The sequence below is a fragment of the Carettochelys insculpta genome, chromosome 2, assembly GCF_033958435.1.
Source record: "Carettochelys insculpta isolate YL-2023 chromosome 2, ASM3395843v1, whole genome shotgun sequence".
In the NCBI taxonomy this organism is placed as follows: Eukaryota; Metazoa; Chordata; order Testudines; family Carettochelyidae; genus Carettochelys; species Carettochelys insculpta.
Genome location: NC_134138.1, coordinates 125,904,214 through 125,923,533, shown reverse-complemented (window position 1 = coordinate 125,923,533; position 19,320 = coordinate 125,904,214). Strand labels below are relative to the sequence as shown.

The 19,320-nt window shown below is 40.8% G+C and overlaps 1 protein-coding gene across 1 annotated transcript in view; it reads right to left on the bottom strand.

Moving 5' to 3' along the window:
* Window positions 1-18,257, bottom strand: part of TXNDC5 (thioredoxin domain containing 5) — a 130,096-nt gene extending 111,839 nt beyond the window's left edge. The window contains exons 1-3 of the mRNA XM_074987706.1: window positions 18,175-18,257; window positions 2,950-3,079; window positions 812-870 (exon numbers count right to left, since the gene is read on the bottom strand). Of these exons, the coding sequence (XP_074843807.1) occupies window positions 812-870; window positions 2,950-2,967 (77 nt within the window). The 5' untranslated portion in view covers window positions 2,968-3,079; window positions 18,175-18,257. The remainder of the gene's footprint in view (window positions 1-811; window positions 871-2,949; window positions 3,080-18,174) is intronic.
* Window positions 18,258-19,320: the final 1,063 nt, after the last annotated feature.

Here is a 19,320-nt window from a genome sequence, read left to right as displayed (position 1 = left end):
CGCCCAACCCCTGCTGCCAGGCAGAGCTGCAGCGTGCACGGGTTTTAGTGGCTACATCCCAGGGCCCTGGGATGAGGGAATACCCCCTAGCCCAGGGCCCTGGGCTGCAGCCCCTAAAGCCCCTTTCACAATCCAGCGCTGATGAAAAGTGAAACAGGAAAATGCAGAAGTACCATAGGAAACTAATTTCTTTTACAATTTTCCAAATTTGAGGTTTAGAGTAGAAGTAATTCAAACAAGCAAAGTGCAGCCCACTGAGGGATTCCAATGATTCACATATTCCGATAATATGGTCTTTCATTAAATAACCAGTGCACAAGCATGAAATGCTTCCTTTTCAACAAGCAATAATGTATTCAATGTTTTCAGCTAACCAGGAAAGCTTTACATTTCCATTCTGGTAGGTTCTTGGATGTTTTTTGTTCCAGAGAAAATAAGGTTTTATTCTTTTTTAAATTTTGCGCACATGTGACAAAGACCACACTTTGAGTAAAAGATGGGGAAAATACTGAAAAGGAATTTTTTTTTTTTTAAAGACGTCACCACACATTTGGAGTACAGGAGGATCTGATGGCTTTCTTAGCCTTTTACTCCTATAAACACGCAATGCTATGCTGGCTGCTTTATGTAGCTCCTTCTTACATTTGAAGAAGTCATGCCCAAGAAAACTGCATTTTTAGTAACTTATTTTAAAATGTATTCCTAAATCATGTTCTACTGAAGCATTTTTAGGTAGCAAGAAGATTTGTTGCGGATACACTTGAGAGTCTTCTATTTAGGATACATTATAAATCCACCCATCTGTCTTTACCTTTCTTTCTTCCTGCTCCCTCTGCTGGAGTCTGTGGATCCTATTGTTGGCTGCCTGCACTGCAACAAATAAATTACAGTCTATTAAACCAGCTGTCTTAACTCAAAGAGAAATCAGATTGAAAGTAGTCTATAACCCAGAAGGCTACTGTGAGACTATCACTACACACTCAGACTGTGGGGTTTTGGCCACTGGGGTCATTTATTTTTGGATTCAAAAGCTTTGCCATTATTTGGAGAAGGTACTCTATAATGATAACTATACAGACATGAAGAACTAAGTTGCACCCTTGTGCTTTACAGAAGCCAAAAAGAAAAGGCAGCCAAGTCCTCCTGAACCCATATTCTATAATATCACTGACAAATTACAGTTCATTACTCAATACCTCAAAAATAATTAAAGGAAGTCTTATAAACCAAAAACTAGAACCAGATGGGGTGAACACTAGATTTTGTATTTTCTTTGTTACTCATTTTCTTTTCTCCTCCGCAAACACAAATTATTTAGTACAAAAAAAGTTACACAATAGAGCAGTCTCCTCTCTATTGCTATCCCAGCTCTCTGAAAATGTGTTAGTAACAATGGAAACTGTATTCCTAGCCAGTTTCAGATTTGCTGTGCACAATGGAACAGACTCATTTTTGCCCCTCAAATGGGTGTGTTGCTTTCTCCAACATAAAACTTAGTTTCCTAAAAAATGTATCACTCATTCATTTATCCTTATAATCATTAAAGCAGCAGTATTGCCGTATAGATTGCACAGCTAAGCACTCAAAAGTGAGGTATGGGAAATACCAAGACTGCTATGCCCCCTAGTGTGTATATATTTGGTTACAGGCTTTATTTATACAACTGCATTCTTTGAGCAGCAGTATGCAAAGTTTACATTTTTTCTACAATTTTTATTGCACGTGTAGCATCTCCTACTATGAATTACTCTATATATGTCAGATTCCAGGCAAACCATATGAAAATTAAAATACCAACCAGACTTTTACATATTACAAGTTAAGTAAGAGCAAAATATAAACTACCAAATTTTACAACTAGACTGAATTTTGTAGTTTATTACCTAAACTTCTGATTTATGTCTAAGGAAGGCTGTGAAATGAAAGTATAAAATATAGACCTTAGAAGAGAGCTCACTGCACAAAGTCTTAGCCATAAAAATATAATTGGATAGTTATGACTAGGAAAACAACACTTTATCCACATACAAGAATGACAGAGCGAGAGAGCATGCACATCTATATGCAAGCAACTCTAAAAATATGGGAACAGGCAGTCCAATTCATGTCAGGGTTATTTTAAAGCCCTTCCATTGGCTTCATTGCAAGTTTTCAGACTCTAAAAATGCAGCCACACTTACTGTGTAAGTGGAAAACAGCGTTGCTTGGTCTACAGAACACCATAGGAGTGTCCCGGGTTTCACACTGGCCTGTGGGTGGGCTAGTCCAGGGGTCGGCAACCAAAATAGCAAGAAGAGCCATTTTTTTCAAATTTGGTAATTCAAGAGCGGCCATGCATGCGACTACAAGACGGTCCTTAATATAAATAATGTCAAACCATACTTTTTGTAACCCCTATTTTAAGAACAGTGCACACACAATGATTTGTGATATAATGTGATATATGTTTACTGCAGGACATTCACAAACTTTTTACATACCCCCACCGCTCTGACAGGGCTGTTTTAAAAAGACCATTTCCTGAATTTTAAAGACTGAAAATGTGAGAGACAGAAAATGAAGTGAATTCCTGTGATCCCCCCACAGGCCAATGGCAAAGCTTGGAAATGAAGTTCTAGTCTAGTGTTCTATCCGCAGTACTCAGTCAGCAACATTGCCTCCAAATTTACATAGTAAGTTTGGCTGCACCTTTTCAGTCTGAAAACTCCCACTAAAACCAATGAAAGAGCTGTAAAGTAACATTAACAGGAATTGGATAAGGCCAAAAAATAGAGCAGAAATATGCTTTGTTAGTCCTTTTTGAAGCTGCATAGAGCTGAGAGTTGAACGCTTGTGTTCACAAGACTTACTCTGAGATAGCAGTTTTAGCAAGCACATTTTGAGTTCAAACTATTTAAAATTTCTCTTTTTAAAATACTATAACACAGAAACCAACAGCTTCTTGCTTACATTGCTTGAATGCTTCATTCAGATTGTCATGCATCATCTGTTCACATTTAGGGAGAGTTTGGTTATTTGTCTCACAGATCATGGTCTTCAGGTTTTCAAGAACTCTCACTTCTCGGAGGCCACGTTTTTCCTGTTAGGAAAAAAGGAAAGTTATTTTCATTAAGCACTTACTCATTTGTGATTATTTTTAATTTGTTAGCTGTAATAAGACTTTTTAACATTTATAACATATCACACTGCTCTCAAATAGCTATATCTCAAACATTTTATCTAGTTGGAATGAACAACAGATGGATATCCCAGTAGTTTAAATGCGATACATACAAAACAAACAAGAATCAAATGAGTAAATTAAGTGGCAAACACATTTTACAGGTAAACTCTTTCATATCTGGCATTCTATTATCCAGATTTCTCAAATAACAAGCATTTAATCATAAGTCAATTTTCATTAAGTTTTCCGTAAGTACTGTGTACTGAAAGCAAATACAAATAAATACAGCAAATACAGCATAAGTTTACAGTAGTGGTGTCCTAAAGGTATTGCTACACTGCACTGCCTCGTTCACTACATGTGGTGAACGGAAAGTGTATTGGACACCACTGGCTTACAAAGTTTAGCACAATTCATCCCAGTGAATGGCCGCATCACTACCCTTTAAAATATCACATCTGCTTATTTACCACTGTTATATTATGGGAGAAACAAGCATCATTAATAACCAGAAAAGTCCTTTTCTTCCTTGTGCAATGTAGAGAAAATACTACTCCCTGTGAAAAAATGTTGAAGTTATCCATAACAACATATGATGGGTTTACAAAATATATCAATTTAGCTACCTGAGGTTTACAGCAGGGGTTGGGCTTGGGTATGGTAGAACATAAAAGCAAGACAACTAAAATCACCACACTCATGGTTTTGGTTAATAAAGGATTACAGACCAATTATGAGATAATAGTTCTACCTTCTAACTGGCTAAGTGATAAATTAAAAAGTGGAAGCTATATGAAATACAGCGCTGGTCAGTTTTGTTGCTCCCAGCGTGGTGGGGAGCTAGAAACCAGGGGGGAAGCCTGGTTCCCATCTCCCGGCTGCTTGCAGGACCTTGGAAACTGACCAGCAGCCTGGCTCTGGGCTCCCCTCCCCTTGCAGAGCCAGGAAAGTGACCAGGACAGGAGCCTTGGTCAGTTTTCTGGCTCCAGCCAGTGGAGGGGAGCCAGAAACCTGGGGCAGCCTGGCTTCTGACTCCCCTCCACTGGCTGGAGCCAGGAAACTAACCAGGGCTGCTGCCCTGCTCAGTTTCCTGGCTCTGTAGGCGGTAGGGAGCCAAGAGCCAGGCTGCTGCCTGATTCCCAGCTCACTGCCACTCTGGGGACCGGGAGGCTGCTCTTGTCGGGGTGCAGCCAAGAGTCGGACTGCCACCCCTGACAGCAGCAGGAAACCGCTCCTGTCGGGGCAGATGGGAGACAGGCTGCTGCCCCTGACAGGAGTGGTTTCTCCGCTCCAGTCAGGGGCGGCAGTCGTGTTAACCCAAGACACTTGCAACTTGGTTGTGAGTATCTTGAGGGTTTAATGTGCTAGTGCTCTCACCAACAAAGATCACTATACCGTGCATGTTAATTTTTCACTTGAAGAAAGACCACCCTCATACCCGTATCACTAGAAAACAACACAAAACTAGAGATAAGTGTCAGCTTTTGAGGAGAAACTCTAAGGTCATATCTACACTAGCAAACTTGCAGCAGCACAGGGAAAATCTGCCAGAAGGGCAATATAGCTCTGTCCCCCAGGAAGATCCACTGGTCAGTCCAAGAAGCACAGCTCCCACCACCACTGTCGTTTCCCAACCCTGAGTCGCTGCTAGCAGGACAGCACATTGCTGGCCCTACAGGGAGGAACAATCAGCTAGGCAGCGTAGGCCCTGCTGCCAGGGCTCCCTCCTGACTCCAGCCACTGGCCAGGCACTGCAGCCCTGGCTTCGGGGCTGCCTTTAGCCACTACACAACTCCCAATGCCCACCCTAACTCCTGCAGTTCCCACACCCTGGCCTGACTCCTGCACCCTCTCACCCTTTGCCCCAAGTCCCCACAAGGACCTGGATAAATGTGCTAGGAAGCTATACTGACAAAAAAGATGGCATAGACACAACCTAAGGCTTTAATAATTGCAAGTTTAAAGTGCTGCCATAGCAGGGCTTCAACACAGCAGTGTGGTCACATTGGCAGTGTCGGAAAAGAGGTCTCCCAGTGCTATGGTAAAATCACCTCCACAAGGGGAGCAGCTATCAGTGCTGAAAGCATGGCTCCAGGCATTGAGAGCCTGCTTACAGGGGCTTTGCAGTCTTGTAACTTGTTACACGCAGGCTGTCTCTACACAACGAGGTAAGTTCGACATTTAATAAATTTGATTTTTAACCTCGTTCTTATGAATTCCAATTTAAGTGTGCACAAACCTTTTGGATATTCAACCCACCATTTCTCCGTATCGCGTTTGTGTTCCCATTGCATTATCCAAGTTTGACTGTGAGAGCAATGCATTGTGGGTAAGTATCCCACTGTGCCTTAGCCCTGGTTGCTTGTGCGTACTTCATGTAAGAATCCCAGAATGCAAAAATACTGCCCCAGAATTCAGAGCACCCAGTGACCATTAGAAAACAAACTAGAAATTGTATAATTTCCTGCAGCATTTTCTCCATCACAGCGCTAACGTAAGCATGGATGCCCAAATGCTTCAAGTCATTGTACATACTGTTACAGCACCTTCCCCAACAGTCACACAATTTTGCTTCCTATTATAAAGTGCAACGATGGTTCAGTATGATGATTATGATGACGATGTTTTTGAAGAGGAAATCTTTCAACTGAGGTCCAAGAACTCACAAATGCTGGCTGCCCCGAATCCATTTAGGTCAGTGGAGCAGTGGTTTTGGACTTTTGAGATGAGCACACACTGGTGGGACCACATCATTTTGGAGTCCTGGAACGAAAAGCAGCAGGCACAAAACTTTTTCATGTGCAAGTCCATTTTTATGGGACTTTATGATGTGCTGGCACCCACCATGAAGCGCAGCAACACAAGAATGAGACTGGCTTTAAAAGCACAGAGCGATTTCTGCTTGCTTCTGAAAAGTTTGCAATACCCAACAGTTACCGATCTGTCGTTAACCAGTTTGGGGCGGGCAGATCTACAGTGGGGGGCTGTGGCGATGAAGGTGGCTCATGCAATCTCTCGGTATCTCCTCAGGAAGACCCTGACCTTGGGAAATTTACAGGCAATACTGGATGACTTTGCTGTCATGGGGTTTCCAAACTGCGGTGGGATCATGCGGATGTGCATGCCATCTATCATGGCTCCAGAACATCTGGCCTCTGAGTATATAAACTGAAAGGCATACTTTGATGGTTTTGCAGGCTTTGGTAGATCACAAATGTTGCTTCACCAACATCATTGTGGGATGGATGGGGAGGGTTCAACAACGCACACATCTTCAGAAATTCTGGTCTGTACATAAAGCAGGCTGAAAAAAATCAACACTGGTGATGTGGGGAAGCCTACTGTAATATTGGACAACACTGCTTACCCTCTGCTCCCTTGCCTTATGAAGCCCTATATCACAGCAAGCAAAACTCTGTTCACAGACTCACCAAGTGCAGAATACTGGTGGAATGCGCCTTTGGCCACTTAAAAAGCGAGGTTCAGATACTTATTGACCCATTTAGGCCTTTCTGAAACTAGTGTACCCTTCGTGATTACAGCATGCATTATTTTGTATAACATTTGTGAATCAAGGATGCAGAATTTCCCATTCGCCTGGCATTCCAAGGCTGAAGCCTGGAGCAGGGCTTACTGTTAGCCAACTACACGGCCACTGAGCAATAAGCATACACAGGCAGCAGTAATGGACACTTTCAAAATTATCTTCATGAATGATCTGTCATGCATATGATAGCAATGTATTCTCTGTTGTAATACCAACAAAGCCCCACTCCTGAAAATTATTTGTGCTCCCCACCTAATTATTTGTGCTCTTATGAAAAAACTAGGCAAATACAATTCAGACGAGGCTACTGTAAGGTGGGTGCATAACTGGCTGGATAACCGTACCCAGAGAGTAGTTCTTAATGGTTCTCAATCCTGCTGGAAATGTATAAAAGGTGGGATTCCACAGGGGTCTGTTTTAGGACCGGTTCTGTTCAGTGTCTTCATCAACAATTTAGATATTGGCATAGAAAGTAGCTTATTATGTTTGCAAATGATACCAAGCTGGGAGGGGTTGCAACTGCTTTAGAGGATAGGGTCATAATTCAAAATGATCTGGATAAATTGGAAAAATGGTCTGAGGTAAACAGGATGAAGTTTAATAAGGACAAATGCAAAGTGCTCCACTTGGGAAGGAACAATCAGTTTCACACATACAGAATGGGGAGAGACGGTCTAGGAATGACTCAAGCAGAAAGGGATCTAGGGGTTATAGTGGACCACAAGCTAAATTTGAGTCAACAGTGTGATGCTGTTGCAAAAAAAAGCAAACATGATTCTGGGATGCATTAACAGGTGTGTTGTGAACAAGACACAAAACGTCATTCTTCCGCTCTATTCTGCACTGGTTAGGCCTCAGCTGGAGTATTGTGTCCAGTTCTGGGCACTGCAGTTCAAGGAAGATGTGGAAAAATTAGAGAGGGTCCAGAGAAGAGCGACAAGAATGATTAAAGTTCTACAGAATGTGACCTATGAAGAAAGGCTGAAAGAACTGGGCTTGTTTAGTTTGGAAAAGAAGATTGAGGGGTGACATGATAGCGGTTTTCAAGAATCTAAAAGGGTGTCATAAGGAGGAGGGAGAAAACTTGTTCTTTTTCGCCTCTGAGGATAGAACAAGAGGCAATGGACTTAAACTGCAGCAAAGGTGGTTGAGGTTGGACATTAGGAAAAAGTTCCTAACTGTCAGGGTGGTCAAACACTGGAATAAATTGCCAAGGGAGGTTGTGGAATCTCTATCGCTGGAGATATTTAAGAACAGGTTATATAGATGTCTATCAGGGATGGTTTAGACAGTACTTGGTCCTGCAATTAGGGCAGGGGGCTGGACTCAATGGCCTCTCAAGGTCCCTTCCAGTCCTAGCATTCTATGATTCTACGAAATGCAAACTAATAAATCAGATTGTGTCTTATTGAAAGAATGTTTTTATTCAGTCGGTGGGGGTTAAGCTGCAGGCAGTAGAATGGAGGCAGGGTTATTCTCCTAAAAACAGGGTAATGGGCTGAAAGCACAGCTATCGCTCCCACCCTGCCCAGTTCCATCTGCCACAAGACTACTGTGGACCTTCTCTTAGCGACGGACAGCTGTGCTTTCAGCCCGCTACCACCCTTCTGCTCGATTCCATCTGCCACAAGTCCTCTGCAGACCATGGGATGGCACATGTGCCCGCTGCTATTGACCCTCTCCACCTCTGCCCGGTTCCCTGCAATGATTTGTGCACCCTATCACTCATGCGTGCCAAAAAAAAATCACATCAAGCTCAAAAAAATAAGTTTATTTTGGGGGGAGGAGAGTTTTAAATGGCAGGGAAAAGAAATGTTGTCAAGGGTGGTGGAATAGTCTTTTGCAGTGGCCCATGGGGATAGATCAGCAGGCTGTCCTTGCCCGCCCTCCCTCCCTGCATTTGTTGACCGTGATGACGGCGGGTAGGTGACTTCTCTTAAGGGGACTCCAGGCAGCATTGTGCAGAGCCCCCAGTGCTGTGTTGTGAGTCCCTCTGCAGCTGCGGCATGGTGTACAGGACTCAGTTTGGTGGCTCACTGCCATTATGAGCTTTGCCGCTTGCTCTTGCTGGAACTCAAGCATTTTCTGCTGCTGTTCAGCTGTAGTCTGCTGCCACTCAGCTGTGTCCCTTGTCATCTTACTGGTTTTTGCCTCAGAACTCTCCACATGCTGCAGGATCAGATCCTGCTTGCACCCTTCTTGCTTCCTCCCTCTCTTTCTCACGCTGGGGATGGTAGCTGGAAAGCGAAGGTCAAAATTGAGATACAATTCACACTAAGCCCTTACCCAAGAAATTAATGGTTCTGTCTCTACTATCAGGGAAAGTTTCTTTTTGCAAGGCCACTTAAGGCTTATTAAGGATGACATTCAAGGCATGCATTGCACAAGCCATCACTTACCATCATTTATTTAGAACAATTTGTTGTGGACATGGTAAGCTACTGTACACTTTCTGGGGGAAGGCAGAGGGGGCTGCAAAGCAGGCAAAGCCGTCCGACATCCTGGGCCAGGGAGTTCTTTTGGAGTTTTTTCACCTTCATCCAGCATTGCTTAGAGTCCCGAGAGTAATCTCTGGTGGTCATCTTGTGTGACATCTGATCATAGATTGTTGCGTTTCTCTTGGTCACCTTAAGTCTCCTCACCACTGATTGTCTCCCCAAGACGCAAGAAGATCCAGAATCTCCTGATGGGTCCATGCTGGAGCTCTCTTGGGAGCCTGAGAACTACCTGGAAGATCACTACGCTGAGTGCTGCAGGAGATGGCTAATGATGCATTTACTATGGATGCAGTGCGATGGGATGGGCAAAAGAATATTTTCATTGTGTGAGCCCTTTATATTTGTACGCCTGGGTGCCAATGAATTCAAATTCAAATTTAACCAAAAATTCACAGGCTTCCTGTGACCTTCTTCATGCATACCTGGATGGAGAGCAGTGAGAAGGAAGCAGCCAGACCTGGCATGCAACCACATAGCTTTGTGGGATACATAAGGGACACTTCTGGAGGCTAATAAATTTGATTTAGAGACATGGCACTTCCACACTGGCCTTTATTCAACATTTTACATTTGAACTTGATGCTACACCCAGCCGGTTCCAACGCTATTGTATCAACTAGTGCTCCCTCATTGGAAAGAATGATATTTACAGTGAAGGCAATGGCATTTTAATATTGAGCTAAATGGCTTTGATTGGAATTTATCTCATAGCGTAGACATTTTTTTCACACCCCCGACTGATAAATCTACAGCACAATATAGTGGAAGTGTACACAAGCCCTCAGTTTAGGCCTTACTGCTTTAAGTGAAAATGTAAACTGGCCTTTTGATAAAAGAAAGGATGGTTCGGACTACAGTGATAAGAATGTTGGTGGGGGAAAACACAAAAATCAGCTTTCCAGAAAGAATTTAAGGATACTTTAAATTAGTACAATGAAAGGTGGGATGAAATCTGACAGCTGTGTCACTCTGCTTCTGATCCAGCCCTAAGGCTGGAAAGTCTACCCTCTTCTTAAAATCCCTAACTTAATTTTAAAGTGATAAACCCTCTGAAGAGCTACACAGCACATTTATGTAGTAGAGATAACAGTCCTCTAGTCCACTGACTTTTCTGAAAAAGCAATTTTAAAAATGTGTGTAGAGCAAGAGGCCTTCTCCTGGCAGGAAAAAATGGGCACACATTTCTAGATTTGTCCTGTAAAACTAGTATGGAGATAAATTAAGTCCACTTAAAATGAAGCTGTAAAAATGGCACTTTGTTTTTTCATCATATCAGCATCCTGCATGCATTTAGATGTACAACTACTTTTTCCTATTAGAAAATAAGTGCCAGGTCATGCTGAGGTCCCTTGGCTTCACTGAACACCAACAAATGCATAGCTGGAAACCAGGCTGGCTGCCATTATGTTTGTATTGCTGAAACCTATATCAGACTTGGAAGAATGCATTTAGTCTTAATTAGATACTTGTGGGATGTTGCATGTATGAATCTTACTTATAATAGCTGTAGTCCATAATACAGTAAACTCTTTAATATCCAGCAGCCTTGGGATCAGGAGGTTGCCAGATATTCAAAAATGTTGCTTAACAGAGAGGTGGTTGCAGGATCCCAGGCAAGGGGGCGGGGGACCCCGCCAGCCCTATAGCTAGGAGCTGGTAGGGGCTGTAGCCTTATCTTATATAAACGTACAACTTCATAATCTCACAAACAGATTATATGTGGATTTATAATTTGTAGATTTTTGTTCTACTATTACAGACTCTTAAGACTTTCTCCTAGGTAACATACACATTCTTTATTAGCCCTTCACTCTGTAATATGTTAAATTGTAACAAACTTTGATGTACATTCTGCTCACTCTAGAACAACAAACTTTAATGTACATTCTCTGTTACCATACACATTCTTTGTTCTTGCCATGCTGCAATTATGTAAATGCGTGCCTATGTATGTGAATGAGAAAATGAATGGACGTAAAAGGACCTTCAATACCCAGAGAATCCGGGTGCCGGAGCGAACAACTCTGGCCAAACCAAAATAGGCAGACTGACTACCTTAAAGTTGGAGGCAAGCACCCCTTTTGATACTGAATGGATAAGAACTTTTACAGACAATGAAGTTGGAGAAGAATGGATAAGGACTTTCCCAGGAGACTAACACCTTTGGGCCATCAGCATGTGAGGCAACACCCAGATCACGCTGCACCCAGAAGGACTGCTGAACAGGCTGGGAACTGTTGGGCTGTTGAAAATGCTGACTGCTGTTTGAAATGCTGAGTGATTAAGTGAAAGGCAATAAGCTGTTTGGCTTGGGTCTGCCTTGAAGGACATATAGAGTTTCCATATTATTGTGTCTGTGTGTGTTTCTCTGCTTTAAACATTTGAATAACTCATTTTTCATAGTTAACAAATCTTTAGTTATTGTTGTAGGATTGGCTACAAACATCTTGTGTTTGAGATCTGAAATTCTATGACTGGGGATAAGTGACTGGTCCTTTAAGAGTAGACTAACCTGCATACTGTTGGGATTTTTGGTGTAAAAGTTTAGCTTGCCTGAGTGGCAGTACCCAAGGGGACTATCAGTGACTCCACATTAAGGCAATTATAGTGCATCAAGAGTTCACATTTGTTAACCTGAGAGAAATTTAATTATAGAACATACTTAACCAATTTGGGTTTTGTGCCCTGTTCCCTGACAGTTCTCCTTGAGATTCCTAGCTATTCTAGATAGCTTGACAACCTCATTATTGTATTATACAGGGTCTGTAAAGAGAAAAATTGAGCAAAAATATTAAAGAAAGTCTGGATGTGACATGAGACTAATAAGACATAGATCTTTACCTGTTAAATGCCACACTTTCCCTTTGAAATGTAAATGCATGTAAAAACAATTCTTAGAATTCATGTTTTAGACATACAGAATACTATTTACTTTTTAAAAGTTTTGCTGCCATCTTGTGGCAATTTTATGCCCATTCAAAATTAAGCTTCTCTAAAATTTTCTCTTTTGTCTCTCCAATACATCAACCTTATCCTTTAACAGCTGAGTACAATTCATCACTCAACTCTTCTCTCACCTTTTGTAAAAATAAACTATCAACAACTGAATATTCTGCAAGAAGTTCATCATACTGTTGACATCTTAGTCCAAATACAGTAGTAAACAGACAGAAGTCCAACTTGAGTAACAACTACATCAATATTTACAGATCTTGACAACAAATACATCCACAAATGCTCATGTTATTTTCAAGGCTGAACACCTCAGTCTCGTAACAATCCCCATCAAATTATGCTGTGAATTACAGATATTGTATAATGTATATCTACCTGTATCATATCTAACGTATAATTCACTGATCTCTCTCCCCATGAGCTAATTACCCAGTCAAACTTCGCTTAGCTTGTAAGATCACAACTTGACATGTTATACATCTAGCACACTTCCATGCAAAGAAATGTTTTATATTTCCATTAGACCAAATTATTAACTGGTTGGGTCAACCCAACATATATCTAGATGCACACAACTTGCCCAAATTCCCTATGCCTAATTATCTAAATCCACACAGCATAACCTATCAATCACAAGATTATTTGTAAGTCATGTTCCACCAATACTACACTGTAAACAGCTCAAAAAGTGGTTCTAGCTCAAAGGACAGTCCCCCAGTAACCAGCTCTAGCCACGGCTGCATCTCTACTCAGTACTCCTCATCTGTCACGGCCTTTCCTAGTGGCCAACCAGTTAATAATTTGGTCTAATGGAAATATGAAAAGGTGGAAGAAATGTCACTGATTCTGCAGTCATCACTGTGGTTAAAGCAATGCCCCAGTGATTTTTTAGGCTGCCACTCTATACCTCAAAACAATACCCTGGCACCCCATGTTTACCATATGACATTAGGATGCATAAGTTTTGAATAAAATAAGCCTTCTGAGATCTCATTCTAAAAGTCTTGATCTCTTGAACATTAATATTCTGTTGGACTGTTGTGCTGTCATTGTATGTGAAGTTATGAAGCTTTGCTATTGTGTGTTACTGAAATATACTGCATCTGATGAAGTGAGTCTGTGCTCACGAAAGCTCATGTTCAAAACTTTTCTGTTAGTCTATAAGGTGCCACAGGACCCTTCGTTGCTGAAATATACTGTGAAGTTGGAAACATGCACAACTAGCTTTTGAGAGACAACCATGGAGAAGCCAGGCAGAGTTGATAGCCCATTAAGGGGAAGACCCACTGCCAAGGACTATCACAGGATTTGTATACAATGAAGACTTCTCAGGTGAAGCACCTACACAACACACATTGCTTGACTCGCATCACAGCAAAGGATATTTCAAGAATGCTGGAAGAACCTATAAAGGACAGGAAGTGACATCATCATTTGTCCCCACTTTTCAGAATTCAACACCTGGATACATATTTGGAGATCAAAAACTCTGAATGGGGGACGTGGTCTCAGGCTGAAAAGAAGAATCCCAGCCTGTGTATGAAGGAAGCACACAAGTAGTTCTCAAACTTTTGTACTTGTGACACCTTTCACATAGCAATCTTCTGAGTGCAACACTTCCTTATAAATTAAAAACACATTTATATATATTTAACACCATCATAAATGCTGAAAGCAAAGAAGGGTTTGCAGTGGAGGCTGAAAGTTCACATCTCCCTATGTAATAACCTCACGATCCCCTCAGGGATCTCAATCCCAAGTTTGACAACCCCGTAACTGTATCATTAGGGGCAGACACCACTATAAACCAGACAGGGTCTGAATTAAGAACTTAGCTTGTGAATCTATTTTTAAGGTAACAACTTTGAGCTGAGCACTTACTACCTACAATCACTTACGATCTATCCTTCTGTAGTTAATGAATCTGTTTTAGGTTTTACATAAACCAGCGTGTTTTGGTGGAAGTGCTTGGAAGAGCTTCTCAGGAACAATAACTGGTTCATATCCTTGCCACACTGAGAGAGTAATAAACTTAAAATGGTCAAGCTTCAGCTCCAGGGTCCTAAACTGGGGAACTAGAGCCTCTCTATTATTGGCTCATGAGTAGCTGGCAAAAGCATTCATGTAATTCAGATGGGTGTGTCCCTGCCTGTGGATAGCTGTGCAAGTGCAGGACCTGGAGAGATTTACAGCTCACCACAGCATTGCAATGTGAGAGGGAGCCTAGACTGATGGGACAGAGAGCTCAGCAGTACCACAGTGCTAGGGTGCACCCCAGGGAATACTCCCAGCTGTTTACTGACTCCCAACCTATAGCTGGAATCTAACTCAAAATAGCATTTCTATTTATCTGAATGCCTAGTTATCCAAAGGTTTCAGATGTCCCCCAGGACACTCAGGCTTCGTCTACACTAGCCCCTGCCTTTTGAAAGGGGGATGCTAATGAGACACTTTGGGATATGCTAATCAGGTGCTGGCATGAATATGCAGTGCCTCATTAGCAGAATGTCAGCCATGGCAATTCAAAAGTGCCACTTTTAAATAGTGCACCACCCGGGTAGATGGGGGCCTTTTGAAAGGACCCCCCAGTCTTCGAAAGCCCCTTATTCCTATTTGGTTTTAGGAATAAGAGGCTTTTGAAGACTGCGGGGTCCTTCTGAAAGGCCCCCCCCCCCGTCTATACAGGCAGCACACAATTCAAAAGCAGCAGTTTCAAATCGCCGTGGCCACCATTATGCTAATAAGACCTGAATATTCAAGGCAGTGCCTCATTAGCATCTCCCTTTCAAAAGGCAGGGGCCAGTGTAGACACAGCCTCAAAAAAACTGGAATGTTCTATGTATTACTTACCACACACTTTCAGGATCTTAAAAAAAAAAAAAAAAGTCCTTCATTTACAGCATTTGGAGTCAGTATGGATCCACTGCTCTTCTGGCATCTCAGATATTTGCTGCAATATAGTTTTTCCATCTACAGCTTATGAGGAGGCTGAAACCATCCTTCTGATGATTCATTCACCTCACTGACTTTGTAATATTAGACTATATTACTGCACTGCTTTTAAGACACCTTTGTAATAGCAAGGAGCGTGCATGTTTGTAAACAAGCAGCTGTTATATTTTGTTGATATTTATTTAACTGCTTGTATTGTTAAGAGTAATGAAAAAGCCTTGGTGATGAGTTATTTTGTTCTTCATATAGCAACAAACACGTATTTGTTCTATTTTGTACTTCCATACTAGGTTGCAGATGCTTTGAAACGTAGGCTTTGTTTAGACTTCAAAAAGGGTAACGTTTAGGTCATTAGCTAACTTGATCTTTTATCCCAGGTAGATGCAAGGTAACAATGTGAATTTACAGAGAGAGTTTTGGCCAAGGTCCTATGCCAATGGTTCTATGCCAATGGTTCTCAATTTTTCCAGACTCATGCTCCCCTTTCAGGAATTTAGCATACCCCAAGTTTCATTGTACTTAAAAAAATCAAACACAAAAAACCTCTCAAAAACCCGAAACAAATGAACAAAACAACCACCACAGCACACTAATGCTGAAAAATTATTTACTTTCTCACTTTTATCACACAATTAAAAATAAATTAAACGGAATAAAAATATTGTACTTACACTGCAGTATATTATATTGGACAGTATAAACAAGTCATTGTATGAAAATTTAGCTTGTAACTTTGCCAGTGATTTTAATGTAGCCTGCTGCAAAACTAGGCAAATACCTAGATGAGTTCATGTACCACTTGGAAGACCTCTGTGTAACCCCAGAGGAACATGTACCCTTGGTTGAGAACCACTGTCCTACTCATATCTCAGGCTAAAGTTTTACTCCATATCTAATGTAGGGATTTTTAAGTCATTTTGGCTGGGTTTAACTAATTTATTTTAGCTAAGGTGAACCTAAACTCAATTTTTCCCTACTTTAGGCAAAGCCACACACTGCCTGCTAGCAGTGTGTTCCATCAAACCAGCTACAATGCTCCAGGGTCTGGTCCTCCTCTCGGAGAAGACAGCAGCCACAGGAAGAAAACAGCACCCACAGCACATGATATGAAGAGCAATCTTAGCAAAAGACTGTTAGCTAAACGAACCAAATAAGTTGTTGTTTTTTAATTTTTTTAGACACAAATTATTGCCTAGTTTGCCATACAGTTCCAAAACAATGTACACAATGTAAGTCACCCTGTGCAATAACTGAAATTCTTCAAGATAGTTTAGACTCCATCATTTAATATGCATAGTTGGGACTATGTTACCCAGCATGCATTACTTTGCATTTACCAACATTAAATTGCACCGGTCATTTTGTTGCCCACTCTCTCAGTGTTGAGATGTTTTTGTATGTAATGCTTCAAAAAGTCTGCTTTGAACTGAACTATCTTGAGTAGTTTTGTATCATCTGCAGATTGTTACCTCACTGTTTATCTCTTTTTCTTAATCATTTATGAATATGTTGAATAGTACTAATCCCAGAAAAAATCCCTGGGGGGGCACCACTATACAATCCTTTTCATTCTGAAACCAGCTAACAATGCATGACAGGATCTTCCTTCATAGCCCATGACAGCTTACATTGATTAAAAGCCTTTGCTGAGGGAACTTATCAAAGGCTTTCTGAAAATCTAAGTACGCTATGCCCAATAAATCCACTTTGTCCACATGCTTATTTACACCTTCGAAGAACTCTAGTAGATTAGTGAGGCATGATTTTCCTTTACAAAAGCCATAGGGACTCTTCCCCTATAAATCATGTTCATCTACATGACTGATAATATTGTTCTTTACTATAATGTCAATCAATTTGCCTGGTATTGAATTCAGACTTGCTGGCTCATAATTATTGGGATCACCTCTGTAGCCCTTTTAAAAAACATTAGCGATCTTCCAGTCACTCGGTACAGATGATGATTTAAAATGATAGGCTACAGACTACAATTAGTAGTTCTGCAATTTCACATTTGAGTTCCTTCAGCACATCTGGTCCTGGTGATTTATTAGTTTAGTTTACCAATTTTTTTTTCTACAAACTCCTTTAATGACTCCTCAATCTGTGATGATTCCTCAAATTTGTCATCTAAAAAAAGAATGGCTCAGGTTCAGGAATCTCCTTCACAGCTCCAGCTGTGAAGACCAGTGCAAAGAATTCATTTAGTTTCTCCACTATAGCCTTATCCTTGAGTGCCCCTTTAACATCTCGATTGCCCCACTGGTTGTTTACTAGGCTTCCTGTTTCTGATATACTTTTTAAAAATGCTAATTTTTTTGAGTCTTTAGCTAGCCGTTCTTCAATTATTTTGGGCTTCCTAATTATATTTTTACACTTAATTTGCCAGAGTATATGCTCCTTTCTATTTTTCTCACTTGGATTTATCTTCCACTTTTTAAATTATGACTTTTTCTTGCTTTCACTGCATCTTTTATTTTGTTGTGTAGCCACGATGATACTTTTTGGTTCTCTTATATTTTTAAAATTTGGGATATACATTTAAATCGAATTTCTTTTGGTGTCTTTAAAAAGTTTCCATACATCTTACAGGACTTTACTTTTGGCACTGTGTCCTCTAATTTCTGTTTAAATCACTTCTTCATGTGTAGTTCCCCCTTCTGAAATTAAATGCTAAATTGCTGGGCTGCTGCAGTGTTTTTCCTGACAAACAGATTTTAAATGTAATTATACAATGGTCACTGCAATGGTTACCAAGTGGTTCAGCACCTTTTGTGCCAGATCCCGTGCTCCATGTAAGGAGTGAATCAAGAACTGCCTCTCTTCTTGTGGTTCCAGGCACAGAAGGTGCTGTCACATCTACATCTGGGGCACCCATAGGGACATCACTCAAAATAGTAAATACTTGTTCTGGCCAGGAAATCCACGTCTGAAAAGATCTTCTGATGCGGTGTTAAAACTATTTTGAATTTCAGCATCTAGAACAGGTCCGTGGCAATATGAAAACACAGTAATGAAGTTTTGTTTCACTTTAGATCATTTTTAAAATAAGTACTTACTTCAAATTCTTTAATAAAGTAACGTATTTCTCCTTGAATAACTGGCCTGTGATCCAGCAATCGGGAATAAACTTCTCCAACATCTAAAGGAGTAATGACATACAAAGTTTTAGTTTTTGTAAATACATAATCCATGCTAGATTAAAACAGCACTGTGAAGCACAGTGTATATCAAAAGCAGAAGGAAAAAAGACACCATCATCAAAAGGACAAGTAAGCTAATAGAAGATTTCAACAAATGCTATGATATAGTCAGAGATAGCCTTCCTGGCTATTCAACAAACCCACCATCTTTAAACAAATGCCACTTAAAAAATATTCTGTCCCACCAAGGCTTCTTGACTGCTGTGAAAGTGCATACAGATTTCCATTTCCACCTATCATCCCCTATTGGAGGTCTCATGTTAAAGGATAGCTGCAGCTTCTTCCTCTATATATGACAAGAAACTTGGCACAGTGAAACTAAATTTATTTTTGTCAGTTTCCAGTATGTTACAGTTTGGGAAAGCTACAAATATCAGGGAAAACACATGAGCAACTCTAGAAGACAGTACTATTTCAATATAAAACTAGTTGGAAGGTTTTCTTTAAAAATTATAGTGCCTAAAATACACATTTTTAAATGAAAGCTTGGATTCTGCAGTTGAGGGAACCTGCTTAAAAAAATTTCCTATCTGCCACAGATATGGTGATTATTTCAAGTTTGAGAAAATGGAAAAGATGGACAGCATTTGCAAAAAATACAGTTTATAGCAAAATGCTAAATATCACTGAATGTCTCATACAAATTCCGATTTTTACCCTTCTTCAATCTCTACTTAAAAACATCGGAAGAGTGGACAGCTGACAGAGGAAGGCAAAAGAAGCTTCCCAGGAGAAATTTAAAATGATGGGTGTAAGTCTACCATTTTTAAAATATCAAAACAAAAAGCAGTCAAGTAGCATGAAAGCTCACCTAATAAACTATTTTGCTAGTCTTTAAAGTGCTACTTGACTGCTTTTTGTTTTGATAGTGTATAGACTAGCACGGCTTCCTCTCCGTTACTATTTTTAAAATATGGGTGCTCAGAGATAGGGGGCCTAATTAGTGTCTCAGTCTTCCAATGCACGGGGCTCCCAAAATTCCCATTGCCTTGACTTGTTCAA